This window comes from Colius striatus, chromosome 9, assembly GCF_028858725.1.
Source record: "Colius striatus isolate bColStr4 chromosome 9, bColStr4.1.hap1, whole genome shotgun sequence".
In the NCBI taxonomy this organism is placed as follows: Eukaryota; Metazoa; Chordata; class Aves; order Coliiformes; family Coliidae; genus Colius; species Colius striatus.
The window spans coordinates 4,047,687-4,063,130 of NC_084767.1; the positions used below are offsets into that span (position 1 = coordinate 4,047,687).

At 49.9% G+C, this 15,444-nt stretch overlaps 1 protein-coding gene across 1 annotated transcript; it reads left to right on the top strand.

Annotated features, from left to right (window-relative positions):
- Positions 1-2,174: 2,174 nt before the first annotated feature.
- STC2 (stanniocalcin 2) lies at positions 2,175-13,646 on the top strand. Its single transcript, XM_062002970.1, has 4 exons — positions 2,175-2,512; positions 4,691-4,833; positions 7,279-7,490; positions 11,011-13,646. The coding sequence occupies exons 1-4, from the start codon at positions 2,356-2,358 to the stop codon at positions 11,402-11,404; spliced, it is 906 nt and encodes a 301-aa protein (XP_061858954.1). The 5' UTR covers positions 2,175-2,355; the 3' UTR covers positions 11,405-13,646.
- Positions 13,647-15,444: the final 1,798 nt, after the last annotated feature.

Consider the following 15,444-nt stretch of genomic DNA (forward strand, 5'->3'; position numbering starts at 1 on the left):
ATGAGCTGCACTAGGGCAGCCAAGGCTGCGTGATGGAAAGGACACACTCTGAGAAATGATGGGGACTGACTATAGAAGTCAATGCGAGGGAGGAACGTGGGGTCTGGTGCGTGGAGGGTATATGTAAATTTCTTTAAGTCAAAAAGGCAAAACCCACCTGAAAACTGTAACTTTAAAAAGAGGCAGAAAGATTGATGAGGAATGGCTGCAGGAAGGCATCGGACCTAAAGCAGCAAGAAAAAGGCATTAGAGGAAAGCATGATCTGTGAGGCACACACACACACAAATATATATAGGTATAGCACAAACTTGCTGGTTAGGAACAGGACGTTGGTTGTTACCTCCTCCAACAGATAAAAACTGCTATCCCTTAAATTCTCCTGCCCATACTTCCCTCTGTGCTGCTCCTGAGTTCACTCAAGTCTTTGAAAACTGGAGATGAGAATTGTTTAAAAGTCAAGCTAGTTAGACCTAGCAAAGGCAATTAAAGAGCAAAACTCTTCAGCAGTATAAATAGTAAGAGAACAAGGACAAAAGAAGGGCCAGCAGGCACTCCGGGTGAGGTAAAAATGAAGAAGAAAAACCTATTCCTTTAATAGCCCTGCGCTCAAAAAGGGCAGAGCCCATCCCAGGGGCACGGGGGCTTTGCTGCCATCCGCGCTGGCACGGCGGGCTCCTCGGAGGAGAGCTGCAAGTTGCAGTTTACAAGGTAGCAGCGTGTTGATAAAAGGGAATTTCCACGGGAGCTTGGCAGCACCGTTAAGAATTTCAATCTTAACAAGCTGTTTCGAAGTCAAACCCTAAAGAACGATAAACAAACTTTGCACCGCTCAGACCCAGCAAACAAACCTCCCGGCCTGGGACAAAACCAGGGGAGGCCCAGGCGCACGGGGGTGGTGGGGGCGGCGGGGGATGGGGATGTCTCGGGGGCTGTACGGGGGGGGGTGTCAAAACGTGCCGGCTGGTGCGTAGCCGTGGAGCCATGGTCCTGCGGCGCGGTGTCACGTCCCGCCGAGGAGACCCTTGCTCGGGGAGGTGTGAGTGGATTTCCTCAAGTGCATTTTGACAGCTGTGAGGAAGCGGGCGGTTGCAGCAGCTGGAGACATTCCTGGCTGCGTGTGTGTGTGTGTGTGTCCCACCCCGGCGGGACCCCCGCCCCCGGCACGGCCTCGGGGGGCTGCCGGAGGAGGCGGGGGCTGCGCGGGGCCGGCAGGGTCTGATGAAACATCTGATGTGCATTACGGCAGGGCAAGGGGAGACACGCACGCCCCCTCCCCAGCGAGCGCGGCACTTCTCATCACCTGCTAGAGATTTTCCTGCGCCATCCCCCCCCTTCCCCGCTTCAGCTACTGGACAAAAGGGAGCAGCCAGGGCTGCCTGTGGGTTGCTCTGGGGGAAGCTTGCACGGGTGATGCTCTCCTCCCGGTGGCTGAAAGGGGAAGGGGGGTACCAAGGAAAGCAGCCCCCGTCCCTGCTCACCCGGCTGGGTCTGCATTCGGGTACCCTGTCCGTCTTCCCACCCCGCCCCCACCTCAGTGATGGATTTGGCCCCGATTCCCTCGGAGCTCGCAGGGTACAACATACCAGCGCGGAGGGGGGGGGGGGGAAAGACTGGAGGATTTCCAAGAAAGTCAGTGTAAGAGATGCTTCGAAGAGGAATTTCTTTCCTTTTAAATCAAGTCTTGCAATGAGCCGTCAGTGCCGCAGGACGGCCGGCTCCAGGCACCGCACTCCCGCTGCTCCCCGCGCAAGGGCAGCGGCGGCGTCTGGAGCTGCCCGAAGTTGCCTTCCCGGCCGCGGCTGGGGGGGACTGGCCGGTGGCTCGCTGCTGCCTCCCTCCCTCCGGCCCTCCGAGCGGCCGCTTGTCAAAATCCCGCTTCTTTACCTTTTTTTTATTACCCTCTGCACATCCCCTCCTCCCCTCTGCGCCCGTACCGCCGGGGGGAGGCAATACTTGCGGGGCGAGGCAGCGGCTGCCCGCTGCCCCCCGCACGCCCATCCCCCGCGGCACGGCACGGAGCGGGAGCAGGGGGGAGGACCGGGCGAGGCGGGAGGCTGCAACCTGCCGGCGGGGCAGGGCCGGGCCGGGCCGGGCAGGGCCGGCCCCCGGCGGGCGGGCGGAGCGGGGCGGCGGCTGCCATTGGCCACGGCGCGGAGCGACACCTGCTCGGCTCCCTCATGCGAGTGACACCGGGGCTCGGCGGGGATATTTGAGGCACCTCCGGCACTTGTAGCAGCCAGTCCGCGCTCGCCGCCGTGCCGGGCACATGCGGTTCGCGGGGCCGCGGCGAGGAGTGCGCTGGGCCCGGGTGCGGCACCCCGCGGGGGAGGACGCGGCGGCGGGAAGGCGCGACCATGTGCGCGGAGCTCCGCGGGAAGCTGTTGGCACTGGCCCTGCTGCTCGCCAGCGCCCGGGCAGCGGCGGCCGCGGCCACTGAGGCCACTCACCCGCCGGAGGGGCCGCAGGACAGGACCCCGCAACAGAAGGGGCGACTGTCCCTGCAGAACACAGGTACGGGGGGGAGAGATGCGAGGATGGTGTGAGTGTGCCTCCCCCAACCCACTCCCCCCCCACCCTCCCCCCCCACTCTTCCCCCGCTGTTTCTGGGCAAGTAGCCGCGTTGAGTTCTGACAGGCGCTTTATTTCGGTGTCTGACTGTCAGGCATAAATCGTTAGAGGAAGTAAGAGCTCGCTCCTCGTTACCTTTAAAGCCCGGCTTCGGCAAGCACGTGTTGCCCTTGCAACAGCCGCCGCAGCCGCGCCGGGCGCTGAGTCGCTGCGGAGCGGGGCCGGGGGCGGTGGGAGCCCCGCGGGGATGCTCGGCCGAGCAGGAGAAAGTTTCTCGGCGCAGCGTTTGAAACCGGGTCGGGGACGAGGGAGGGGGAGGGCAGCGGACGGACGGGGAGGGAAGAAGGGGAAGCGGCTGGAAATGACTGGGGCTTTGCCTTCCTCCATAGGGAGCCGTGCAATGATGCAACGGACCGGGGGTTTTCTCTCCTCCCCTCCCGCCCCCTGCGCTCCCTCCCCCGGGTATTATCTGCCTAGAAAGAGAGCTGAGGCGTGCACTTCGCTGGATTGCTTCCCAGCCGTGCAAAGAGAGAGCGCGGGATCCAGACGCTTCCCTTCCCCCCCCACCTCTCCTTTTTCGCCCCTTTTTTTTAACACTCTCAGCGCTGCGAAACGTGTTTAAACACACACGAGCAGGAATGCACGAATGCCCATTAGGGACTGCCACATGTGAATCACGGCACTGTGCAGTTCTCAGCACGCTGGAGCCAGGACATGTGATCCGGCAAAGGGTTTGCATCCGGATGCCAACACAAGCACTACAGCTGAGCTCCCGGCCCCAAAAAAGCCCAGCTCCGCGCTCTGTAGCTCTCCACAAAGACCTCCATTTTCCACCCTCCCCGGTGCGCGCCCGGCTTTGCGCAGCTTCTCGCGTGGGGCTCAGACGCTCCCTGGAGCCGACCCCGCCGTTCCCGTGTCCCACCCCCAGACGCACTTTGGGGCAGGTGGAGGGAAGGGGAAGGAAAGCGGCGGCACCGATTTGGTTTTTGAGCCGGGCAGAGGGAGGAACGTGCGTGTGAACCCCATCAGACTCCGCGTTTCTCATCCGCGGCTCCTCTCTCTGCCTTGCAGCGGGTTGAAAGGAGAGCGAAAGTTGCTGTAAAGATTTGCAAATGGCCCGCATGGCAAAGGAGGAGGCTGGGGATGGCTGAAATACGCTGCGGTTCGGAGGGGGATTAGGCTGGCTCCCAAGGCGAGCTTTAATTAAAGGTACCACTAGGGCACAGAGTACAGGAATTCTTAGCATCCTCAGTTCTGGTCTAAAAGCTGCCCCTGTTTAACTTTATCCCCAGGCTTTTTCAGCAACCACCTTCCCTGTGGCAGTACTACTACATCCTTTTTTTTTCTTTTTAAAGGACCAGAAGCTGGCTTGTTAAGAATTAGATTTTAGGGTTGGGGGTTTTTTTTGGTGAGTAAGTATTAGACAGCATTTTTTTTCATTATTACGTAACATCTGAAAGGGCAGAATAAACACATGTAATAGCTAGCTCCAGTAGATTATTCTATGTACTACGTATAGAAATATGCATACTTTATATCTACTTTTTCAACTCATTCCTGCATAGGTGAGGATGTAGTTGCAGCTTTATGCAACACTTGGTGCAAAGGATTTCATCAGTGAGACTTTTGCCACTAACTTTGTAGGCATCAGAACAGGGGAAACTAAGTCTGGAACAACATCACTGTGCTACATCACAAGAAACTAGCTCAAAGTACCAGAAATTAGAAAATTTAGCTGTATGGTTCCCGGGCTTCTCATTTTTTTGTGCTTGATTTTGATGGGAGTCTTTGTACAAGCCAGCCAGCAAAAAAATCACGCTTGTTCTTTCCTCCTGAGGAATGCAGAAGCATTAGACAGTTCTCAAGTGAAATAGCTTGACGTAAGCATAGTGGATTTGGCATTTACTTCTTGGCTATCACTTTCACAACACAATACATCCAAGTTTTGGCTAATTTCTGCCAAAAGTGGGCATGCTGTGGGTACAGTAACTGTTGTCACGCAGTTTTGCTGGCAAACGGATGGTGTGAGCAAAATAACCCTTTCCCTTCCCCACCCTACATGCACCCCACCAGCTTCTGTGCACAGTTCTGGGAATTAACTGTCATCAATGCTTGTTTTAGCTGAAATCCAGCACTGCCTGGTTAATGCTGGCGATGTGGGCTGTGGAGTGTTTGAATGCTTTGAAAACAATTCCTGCGAGATCCGAGGCTTACACGAGATCTGCATGACATTCCTGCACAACGCTGGGAAATTTGATGCCCAGGTAACATGGGGAAATGTCTTATGTATCTGCTTGCTTCTAATATCCACTGGGCTGTACTTTAGTTCCTTAACACATCTTTGCAATAAAAGCCAGGTTACCATTATGGAGCAAATCTACTTTTGTACATCACCAGCTTCACTATGAATTGTTCTGTTGAAGGGTCCAGGGTTGAAACCCCAGAACAGTAGTGGAGCAGCAGTGTGTGACTTGTCCCAGGAGACAGGCTGTCTCTCGTTACAGCTCCCTGGATCACTTCCTCCTCTTGTGCCCAGGATAACTAAATCAGAACACTAATATAGCTGAACGTGGTATTCAGAAACAGTAAGTGGCTTAAGCTTCTACACTGTGTTTGTCCAAAGCTGATTCTGAAATGGCAGCTCGAGCACTCAGTTCATTCACACACATCAAAATATTTCCCAGTGTGCAGTAATTAAAGTTGGTTCTCAAGACTTGCACACAGCCAGGTTCCAGCAGCCTCCCAAAGCTGTTCTATTCAAATAAGTCCTTGGTTCGAGCACTGATGTTAAAATGCATTACTCTGATGGTATGTGGTATTAAGTTTGTCTCCTTCATTTTCTCCCCAGACCATTTACACATCACTGAGACATCCTGTTATTATGTCTTGTAAACCTCCTTTCCTGTTTCACTGTGAAGGGAAGAGAACATTGTGACGGGCCAGTGGCATTTGGCAGTTTACAGTATGACTTGACTAAAAGCCCCAGCTACATGGCACTGTTCAAAGCATGGTATAAAGCAGAGCTGCCTTCAGGATTCAGCCTGTTGCATAAGGGATGGTGGGACCACCCAGTAAGAAACACTTTTGAAGGGCTGGAGCTTTGGGTTCAAGGTTGCTGGAAGGGTCTGACTAGCCATTAAAACGGGAGTTGTTTCTTCTCTGGGCATCTAGGCACAATATTCTGTCAGGGAACAAAGTGAACCAAAGAAGTAAGTCCTGTTGGGAAGGAAATGTGCCAGTGAAGGTTGAGTGTAGCCATTGACTTCTGTTCCCTGGGATTCCCTGATGTTGCTGATCAAATACAGCCTGTTTCACATCTGAGTGGTGCAGAAGTGATAAACCCCTGGAGCTTTACTTAATATTGAGGTGACTTCAGCCTCTGCTATGACATGGCTTTTCATGGCTCGCCTCTGGATGACCTACAGTCATTTCAGGCTGCTTTAAATGACAAGACTGACATTGGCCATTTTCTGTTCTCTACTTTCTACTATCCTTCCCTCCCTGAAACCTGAGAATCGATGCCAGGTTTGGTTTATATAAGAATTTTCCTTTTTATCCCTATTTGCCTGCTGTGCTGTGGGTGTTTGCTACTGAAGGGAAGGGCAAGGAAGTGCCTTTGGTACGAGGAGTAGAAACAGATGATGGCTGAAGCAGTTCTTTGATCAGCAAGAAACATTTCTGGCTTGAAACAGTTTGGGGATAACATCTGCTTGCAAGTCTGGGTGAACCTTCGTTAATGTCAGTGGAGCTGTGCCAGTGTACTCTCTGGATAAAGGATGACAAGAATTTGGTCTTCATGAAGCATTTGTGTAAAAAAAAAAAAACCCATCTGAAGCTAATGTAAGAGATGGAGGCAGTGCAGAGGCTTCCACACTCCTCTTGCTCAGCAAAGGGAGTCTGAGCAGAACTGTCACATACCATGTAGGGCAACCACAGTGCCAGATAGCAAAGGCAAAAGGAAGGGGTGGTTTTGATGCCCACTGAAGTAACTGAATGAAGGAGTCACAAACTGGTTAGAGATGCTGCTGAAGCAGCTTTCCTGCAGCTTATGCTTTTACTTTCCTGATTTTAATTTTTTTTCTTAATCTCACTCAACTTTCTGCAGCAAACACACATCAAGACACTGTAGGACTATTGCTAGTCCCTCTCTGAGGAATGGGTAGTAGAGAAAATACTGACAGCTGTGGAATGGGGTAGGTGCAGATAGGTGGTGCTTACATGTCTGCAAGTTTGCAAACTCATTTTAAAACTAAAAACAAAGAGCCCCTAACTTGAAGTTACTGAGTTGGGTATCTGCTTGTGGTCCTGGAGACCTTGGCCATGGCAGGGTGTCTCCTTCTTTGTGTGAATCTGCTGTGCTGCCACTCCAGAAGCGAATGAAGCCAGTAACTTGAGCACTGATTTACTTCAAGGTGTTTACTTTTGCCCTTTCCCTTGTTGGGCATTCAGTGGTTAAGACAGAGGAAACCTCAAAATACCAGTGAGGAAGCTCTGTGTGTTCAGCTCCAGTGGGATAGGAAAGCTGGGTAACATGGACTGGTCTTTAACAGCAGAGAAACAAAGTGGGGGAGGGAGGAACATTAAGTGATACCCTTAGCAATGTAATAACCCTTGACATTGTCCCCCAGAGGAGCAGCTAGCTGGGCATAAATCAGCTGCTGTGCTTAATGGACAAAAATACAGACCTGCTCCGTTTCGTTTCTTCTCAGGGAAAATCCTTCATTAAAGACGCTCTGAAGTGTAAGGCTCATGCCTTGAGGCATAAATTCAGCTGCATCAGCCGTAAGTGCCCTGCCATTAAAGAGATGGTGTTCCAGTTACAGCGGGAGTGCTACCTGAAGCATGACCTCTGCTCCGCTGCCAAGGAGAACGTCCAGGTCATTGTGGAGATGATTCACTTCAAAGACCTGCTGCAGCATGAGTAAGTGCCTCCATGCCAGTGTAGTCAGGGGTGTGGGAGCTCCTTCCAGGAGCATGATGGTGCCAATGGGCTGTGCAGCTGCCCAAGAGCTGTTCCACCTCCTTCTGGTCTTAAGCATGTCTTGTTTTCCCATGTCCTAGGCTGAGCTAATGCTTTCTTCGCAGGGGCCCTTAAACTGGATTATTTACAAAGGGCTAGATGTGACTGTGAATGAGATAGAATGGATTGAAGTTGGATCTCCCTGTCTCTTTGGTCCTTTAGCAAATACAGTGTTGGTCTTTGTTTCCAGAGGCATCTCTCAATGTCTCTGCACTTTCTGAGCTCAAAGGCAACATTCCTGACCCCAGTATCCGTTAAAGATGACAGCTGGAGGAGAAGGGGAAAGAAGGTCTATGCAAAGTTGTCAGTAAGATGACAATTTCTTCTTTAAATACATACTTTTAAATGTCTTGTAGTTAATTGTCCTTGAAAGAGCTGCAGTCCCCCAGGTAATCTCCCATTCATCTTACTCCTTATTAATCTCAGATGCTTTTTAATAAAACATGGAGGTGTACGAAGTGAAGGCACAAGTCAGACTTTGAGGAGCTCATCCCTCAGACTCGGAACACAGCTGCCCTCCAAGGAATGGCAGGCATGAATCCTATTTGGAATTGATCAAAGCTGCTACGTGACAGCAACAAACCAGGCACAAGCTGCTTGTACCAACTCTTTGTGCACAGATGCAAAAATCAGAGGCTGTTTTTCTTGCAGGTGAACATCGCGTTCTCAAACAAGAAGGCTGAGCCACAGCCTGGCAGTAGGTTTAACCTAAGAGCATCTTCTTACCACACCTCTATGCTTTCTTAGTCCTATTGAATACTAGCGCAGAAACACCAAATCCCAGCAGTTGGGATGGATCCTGTTTGGGTTTGGAGGATTTTTGTTTGGTGGGCTGATTTCTTGCTTGCCTTTTCTGTTTGGTTTTTTTTCTGGACTCTTAGCCTTGCATTTTCATTGGTCTCCAAAAGAGCTGTACCATGATTTCCCGTATTTTCTGTTGAAAATCACCCCCCTGATACTTAGGCTGCAGTTGCAGAGAGATGCTTTGATGCCAGTTTACTCTCAAATGCAGTATCGTTTGCTGTGGCTTCTATGAGCTGAACGTGGCCTGGAAGCAAGGCCCTTTGGGCATTCCTGAGGCTGGAATCAAACAGAGCTGGTGACAGGTCTTGGCAAGGCCAAGACCACTGGCTGTGCCCAGGGTTAAGGGCAGCATCCTGCTGCCTCGGGAAGCAGGGCTGTGTCCTGCACAGCAGCACTTCTCTCAGACTTTGTTAGTAGGCTCTAAATTAGGTACTTGGTCCTAATTAACCCTCCCCTCATCCTTTAGAGTGGAGAAAAACGATGAAAGCTCTGTCTAAAGAGAAGTTATCCTTGATTTACAAATAGGCTAAAGCAGGAATGCTCAGAGGCAGCTGCTTATTTCTGGAGAGCTTAAATGGGGGGTTCCCAGTTTGAGAAGAGACGGATCATTCAGCTGAACACCTATAATTTGCACGATCTCATTAGAGCTTCCTACGCTTCAGCATCTCACCGAGTCGAAGCTTAGCTTTCCTATGCAGGACTCCCCAAATAGAAGCCAGCCAGCCTCCTCCCCTCCCCTAAATTTAGAGGCCATCTCTGAAGCTTTTGAAGTAAGGAACTTGTTCAAGATCAATAGGCAAGTGTGGCAGAGCTGGAAATAAAGTCACATCTGCTGACTTGCAGCCTTGTGCTCAGTTCAGGTACCACGGGCAGGCCAGCTGCACTGCAGAAAGTAAAACAGGGAAGGAGAAATGGGCCAGTATTAATCCGCAGGGCTCTGGCAGACTCTGAATACCTGAAATATTTGGCAGCTGAACCACTTTTTAGTCATACCAGCAACTTTTTCCTTACAAAGATTTTTGTAAAGGTTATGCCCCATTTCAACAACTGATAGTTCTCTGCTCTCTCGTTTCTTCTTTCTGCCGGATCACTTTGAATGCGATGTGCTCAGTCCTCTCTCATCTTCTATTTCATGTTTAAAACAAAACCTAAGAGCAGAGAAGCCAGTGGCAGCTCTCAGACTTGTTCTCTGACTGTTTTATTCTGTTTTCTCCCGATGAGTGTTGTGGAAGGCGATGAGGGCGGCGAAGTCTCCTCCTGAGTCAGCTGCAGTGAGGTGGGGCTCAGGCCAATTTGTGACGGTGAAGTGGTGACAGGCCCTGGCAGATCGGTCACTGCTGCATTCCAAAGGGCTTTTTTATTTTTAATGGCAGAAACAATCCAAATGTGGGATGTATTTTGAGATTGGGGAATAGGTGGCTCTCCAAGATTAGTCATTCAAAATGAGCTTAAGCAGTGGGGCAAAGTAAAATCAGAGTAGTGTCAGACACTGATCATAATCTGTTGGTTTGCCTCGTCTCTTCTGACTTAGTTCATGGGAGGAGGTTTAGACTGTCCAAAGCCACCACAGCTAGTGGACAGTGTGCCCAGAAGGTGCACCCCCACCACCCCATACAACCACGACTGCTGACTCCAGGCAGTTCTCCACTTGAAAGTGTGGGTGGTTCCTAACGTGGAAGGCTTTTAAGCACGCCCTTCTGGACCTCCCCCCCGCCGCTTGCAGCTGAGCTGTTGTGTCAATAGACAACATCAATATTGACCCACAAAGCTTGTGACCACAACTATTTTCAAATTGCTGCACTCGATGACCCGTGGCTGAGGAAGCCAAAGCAGCTGCACTCAGGGTGCATTGTGCTGTAGGGGCACAGAGGGATGGGTGAGAAGCAGAAAAAGTGTTGTGCCACAGCTTGTTTGGAGTCCTTGTTTGTCTGGGAAAAGGTACATAGTGAAAGCTGTAAGGAAATGAAGAAAATAAACTTGGTGTGAGGAGAAACAGGGCAAACAAAGTAGATTCACACGTGTCTGAGCTCTCTGCAGTGTGCTCCTGAGTCTAGATAGGTTCTTGCTTGTCATGGGGAGAGCAACACACAGTGAAAAGGCGATGAGAAAAGCCAGAGAGCCTCTAGCTGAGTGTCTGATCTTTGCAGAGGTGAGGAAATGCAGAGTAGTGATTGGTGTATGCTCTGTGCCACCTGGAAATAGCAAGCTGTTTGATGAAGTTGATGGCACTCAGCATGAACAGGTTTCTTTCCTCGTGTGTCCTGACTTAAGGTGAAGGGGTGTGGAAAGAGATAGAGGTATGAGGTGTGAGACAGCAGTTCTTCCATTTGAGAGCTCCATTTGTCCAGTGTGTAGAGCTCATATTCCTCTCATGGTCATTTCAGTTCTCCCAGATAGTCTCTGGCACAATCGGGCAGGTCCAGTGTTTAAGTGAAGCTCTGTTTGACAGGATGCCATTGTGTGTCTTTCTTAACACAATATGGCCAAATAGAATGTAATACATGGCATGGTGCTGTATGCCAGGGAGGGTAAGGCAGAGAGGCCATCACACTTGTTCACCCATAGATAACGCTTCAGCAGTTTTTAACTATCCTCTCCCTGTCTCCTTCACCCCTAGGCCATATGTTGACCTGGTGAATATCCTGCTCACTTGCGGCGAGGAGGTGAAAAAGGCAATAACAAGAAGCGTTCAGGCCCAGTGTGAACAGAACTGGGGAAGCCTCTGCTCCATCCTGAGCTTCTGCACCTCGGCTGTGCACGGTGAAGCTCTCCTGGGCCCCGAGAAGAAGGCGGGTGAAGGCAGCAAGGCCGCTGCAGGCCGCGGGGACGTGCTGGCCCACTCCGACCCCGACCACAGGGAGAGCTCGCGAGCGTCCAAGGCAGAAAGAGGTACTAAGGGCCAGCTGAGTGCCCACGGCCGGGGCAAAGCTGGAGGCCACGGTCCCAAAGGGGCACATGGGATCATGGACCGGGCAGATGAACTGTCCGACTTCTCTGACATCCGGAGGTGAAAAGAGGCACCAGCTCCCCCGTTCCCTCCATCCTCCCCCTCCCTCCACTGGAAGCCACCTCCGTTGAGTCCCATCTTCCCGTCTATGGACATTCCAAAGCATTTCCCATTCAGAGGTCAAGCACAGGGCATTGCAAGATATATATGGACCTCAGCAACAGTGTATATAGTAGCAAAGGGAGAGCAGTGGCAATGGGTTATTGATCCAGCAAACTCGACACTTGCGCAGCCACCAAACGTGGCAAAATGTTTCTGACTAAATTCTTTTCCCCTGTTTTATAGAGTGGACATCAGATGAAATTTAGGATCTTGTTTGGGGGTTGTTGGGTTGTTTTGGGTGTTTGTTTGGTTGGGATTTTTGTTTTTTTCTTGGTCCCCTTGGCTGGGGAGAAGGTTCCAAGAGGGCTCTGACAGATTGCATCTGGCTGCTTGTGGCTTAGCACCTCCGGAGGTTTGGGGCACAGCCTTGCAGCAGATGGCTGAATTCCAGGGGGATATGGTTTCTGCCTGTGGCTGAGAATGCAAGAGCTCAAGGCTCTCTATGTGACACTCTTTAATGAAATAGCTACCCCAGTCACTGGCACAGGAACCATGGGGTCTGGAGCTCCACCACTTTCTCTTACCTAACTTCTGAGCCGTTGGTCCCATCCGGGTGATGCTGCCTAGTTTAAGTGCCCCCTGTTTGTTTTTTAACCACTGCATAACTTGACACTTGCTAATCCAGTCACTTTAGCATATAAGGCAAGTAGTCAGCTTCCAGACATGGCAATGTGACTGTTAAGACTTGCATGGTATGGAGTACCTCCAAGAGTATGCTCGCGCACCTCTAAAACCCCTGTGCATATTCTCTGCTGGCACCTGCCCACTCAGTGATACAGGTCCTCTTCCTCTAGGGGCAGACCAAGGTTAAAGGATGGGTGTAGGCTCAGACAGCGAAGGACCCCATACATTTAGCTCTTCTGCAGGGCTGTGTTGAAGGCCCATCAGAGATCTGTCTCTCCTTAGCAGGAGCATGGTGCAGTCTGCTGGGATGTTGAGCCCCACCCTAACCTGCCTATCAGCTGTGGTTTATCCAAATGCCAAAGATAAGGAGAGGGGGTTGACTTGCATTTTGTTTTGAACTGTCACGCAGATAGTGACCACCAATCTCTGCAGAATGAGTTACTAAAGATGAAGAGTGTCAAGAGCTTATTGTCTCAAAGCGGGTTTTCAGTGTGAATGAGGTGTTTGGGCACATCTCTCCTACCCCCTATGCAATTGCAATGCTCAGGTTGCAGCTCTGCAATCCTATATCCCCAGACATTGTGCTGGAAATGGAGGTTACAGCATCCACAGGGGACAAAAGGGTGAGCTCTTGGTGAGTTTTCTTAGACAGGAAAAAAAAAGCAAGCAAGTTTTCTTAGAAAGTGGGAATCACACCAGGGATTGGAGCCTTCTCATTTAGAAAGTTTGGGAGGAAAGCTGTGGGGGCCGGAAGGCAGTTCAGTAGAGACAGAACGTACCCGGTGAACTAACGTACGTCTTGTCGCATGGTGGGAAGGAGCTGCATAAACAGTAGAGGGTGTTGGAATTTGGCTACAAGCTCCAACTCAGTTTCTGCTAAGTGAACGCAGCTCCTAATAGCTGTATGCAGGGTTTAATGCATGTACCCACCTGCAGAATTTTAGAGGCATTGCTTTTAATAGAAGCCATGTAGGAAGCGAGAGAGGACCGTTAAGTTGAAAAGGTGTGTCTCTATGTGAGCACCAGGCCTTTGCTTAAGGACATGACCTTGATCCTGCCTGGTTTTAGCTGAGTGCTGTGACTATATGTTTTAATTGGGAAGAAGTGGGGCCAGGCCTGCTTCTGACAGCAGCCAGCTCCTCTGCTCCCAAACCTACGTGGCTGCTGGTTTCTAGTGTGCCTCCATGGGTTTCCCCGTGAGCATCCTCTCCCCCCTTGGTGACATACAGTCACCATGAAGAACAAGCTCAAACCAAAAAGGAAAAAAAAAAGACAATCCAAGCATTTTAGTAAAACCAAAACAAACACAAAACAGAAGCAACAACTCGCTGCCAAGGTAATGTTCTTGCATTGAACTAAAACAAGATCCCTCACTCGTTAGAGGTCTGATTCGTCAATGGGAACCAAACAGACAGATCTACATCCTCGAATGTCTCCAGTCAACGTACCACCTCAGCATGCATACAGTTTTGTTTGTATTCATTTGTTCTGGGGGGGGGAAATTGTATATTCCCCTTGTTTAGTGGATGAAAATTTGGGGGGGAGGGTAAGCTGTGGGTGGGAGGGAATTTTTGTATAAGGCATAACTTTTTTTTCCTCTGTGTGTGAAGATTTTATGTGTTCATCTACTGATTCCACATATGCTATTATTGTAAATATTTAACATTTCTATTTATTATAGTGTCTCCATTTAAAAAAGAAAAAAGAACACTGCTGGCTATGATAATTTAAACATATGTCATGACCTGTGTTGTATATATTCATGCCACTAGTATGGGGGGGTTTTTTATGTTTAAATCTACGTAAATATAGTTTTATACAGTTCCATAATGTTATTGACAGCTTAAATCATTTATTTATTGTTAAACCTTCTTTCATATCTAACAAATAGGGTGCGTTTTACCTGAGATTATTTTATTGTGACATCTACATAGCCTTAATTCTTTATAAAAAAGGTCCATTTAGATACTGTATGATGCTTTAATTACCATTCCTTATGAACGTGCTGTTCATGAAGGAGGCTTAGCTTAAAAGCCCAAGGTATGAATGTTTCCCTTTATGCTTTGCATCTGGAATGAGCCTTGTTCTGGAATGAAAATACTGGGAGAAGCAAAATGCCTACTGGAATAAAGATAGCAGTAAACCCTGGAAAGTGCTGTCCCTAACTTAAAGTACTGAACTAAAATGAGAAGAGGAAAAGAGATACAAACTGTCCTTAATTCCAAGTCTCTGGGAGAAAAACGTACTAGTTTTATCTCATGTAGAATTTGCAGCCAAATAAGCTTGTAAAAAAAGAAAATGCATATGGCTTTAGACAAAGCTCTGTACCTTTCACACTATTATTTTTCCTTAAACACTAATAAATGTTTTGAATAAGTCCGTGGCTGGGTTTTGTTTAGCTGGAATTTCAGCTGCTGCGATAAGGGGCAAGAAAAGCCCTCTGAAGCTGGGCCAGCAGCTTCAGCCGAGGAGGGCAGAGGTGATCTGTCTGCTCGTCCCCTCAGAGCCCATTCCCTGTGCCAAGCAGAAGGGCCCTGGCTGGGGCAGACGGGCACAGAGCCAGCCCTTCCTCTCTGGATGTTGGGGAGAGCCAGTGCAGGGGCAGAGACCTCACCGGAGTGTCATTCCCCTGGGGGAGGGAGACCTTGTTGGCTGCTTAGCTGGGACTTGGCAGCTCAGCTTCAGGGCAGAAGGGTGGATGCAGAACAAAGGAGAGAGAATGAAAAACACGAGGAGCAGAAGCTCGTGCCCTTCTCTGGCTCAGACAAAGCCCCTGCTTGCTTCAGGAGGTTGCTGCCTTAGCAGGAGCCATGGATTGGGTTCACTGCAGCATGTTGGAGCCACTTCATCTGCTTTAGATTAGTCTATGTTCAGGTTAGGAACGGATGAGGATGCAGGTGCTCATGTGTTTCTTCTCACTGCCCTTGGATTACAAAATCCCTTTGGGAGGTGGGCATGCTGAGCTCAGCAAGGTTAGCTATTGGTGCAGCTCAGCATCCCATAAGGGCCAGGAAAGGGATCTTGGCTGATCACAGACCCTGCCTGCAGGCAAGGTGTCATCAGACCCCAGCACAGGACCAAAGCCCTAAACACGGGATTTCAGCCAGACCTGTTAAATCTAAAATATCAGTGCTTTCTAAAAGCCATAATAGCTGATCAAGACTTGTCCTGCATGTATAAAAGACCCAGTCGGTTCGTGTAAATAGCAAGAGTTACTCCTTCAAGATTTTACCTTAAAACGAGAGGACATCAGCTATTAATAACTGATCAATAAGTGCCAGCCAATGGCTCCATGCAGAGATGTTACAGGCACGTAGA

What these genes read in the sequence shown, in the direction of transcription:
- STC2 (XM_062002970.1), top strand. Translation starts at nt 2,356, where the DNA reads ATGTGCGCGGAGCTCCGCGGGAAGCTGTTGGCACTGGCCCTGCTGCTC. An exon ending in CTGGGAAATTTGATGCCCAG is followed by an intron (nt 4,834 to 7,278) that starts GTAACATGGGGA and finishes GTTTCTTCTCAG; the next exon opens with GGAAAATCCTTCATTAAAGA. An exon ending in AAAGACCTGCTGCAGCATGA is followed by an intron (nt 7,491 to 11,010) that starts GTAAGTGCCTCC and finishes CTTCACCCCTAG; the next exon opens with GCCATATGTTGACCTGGTGA.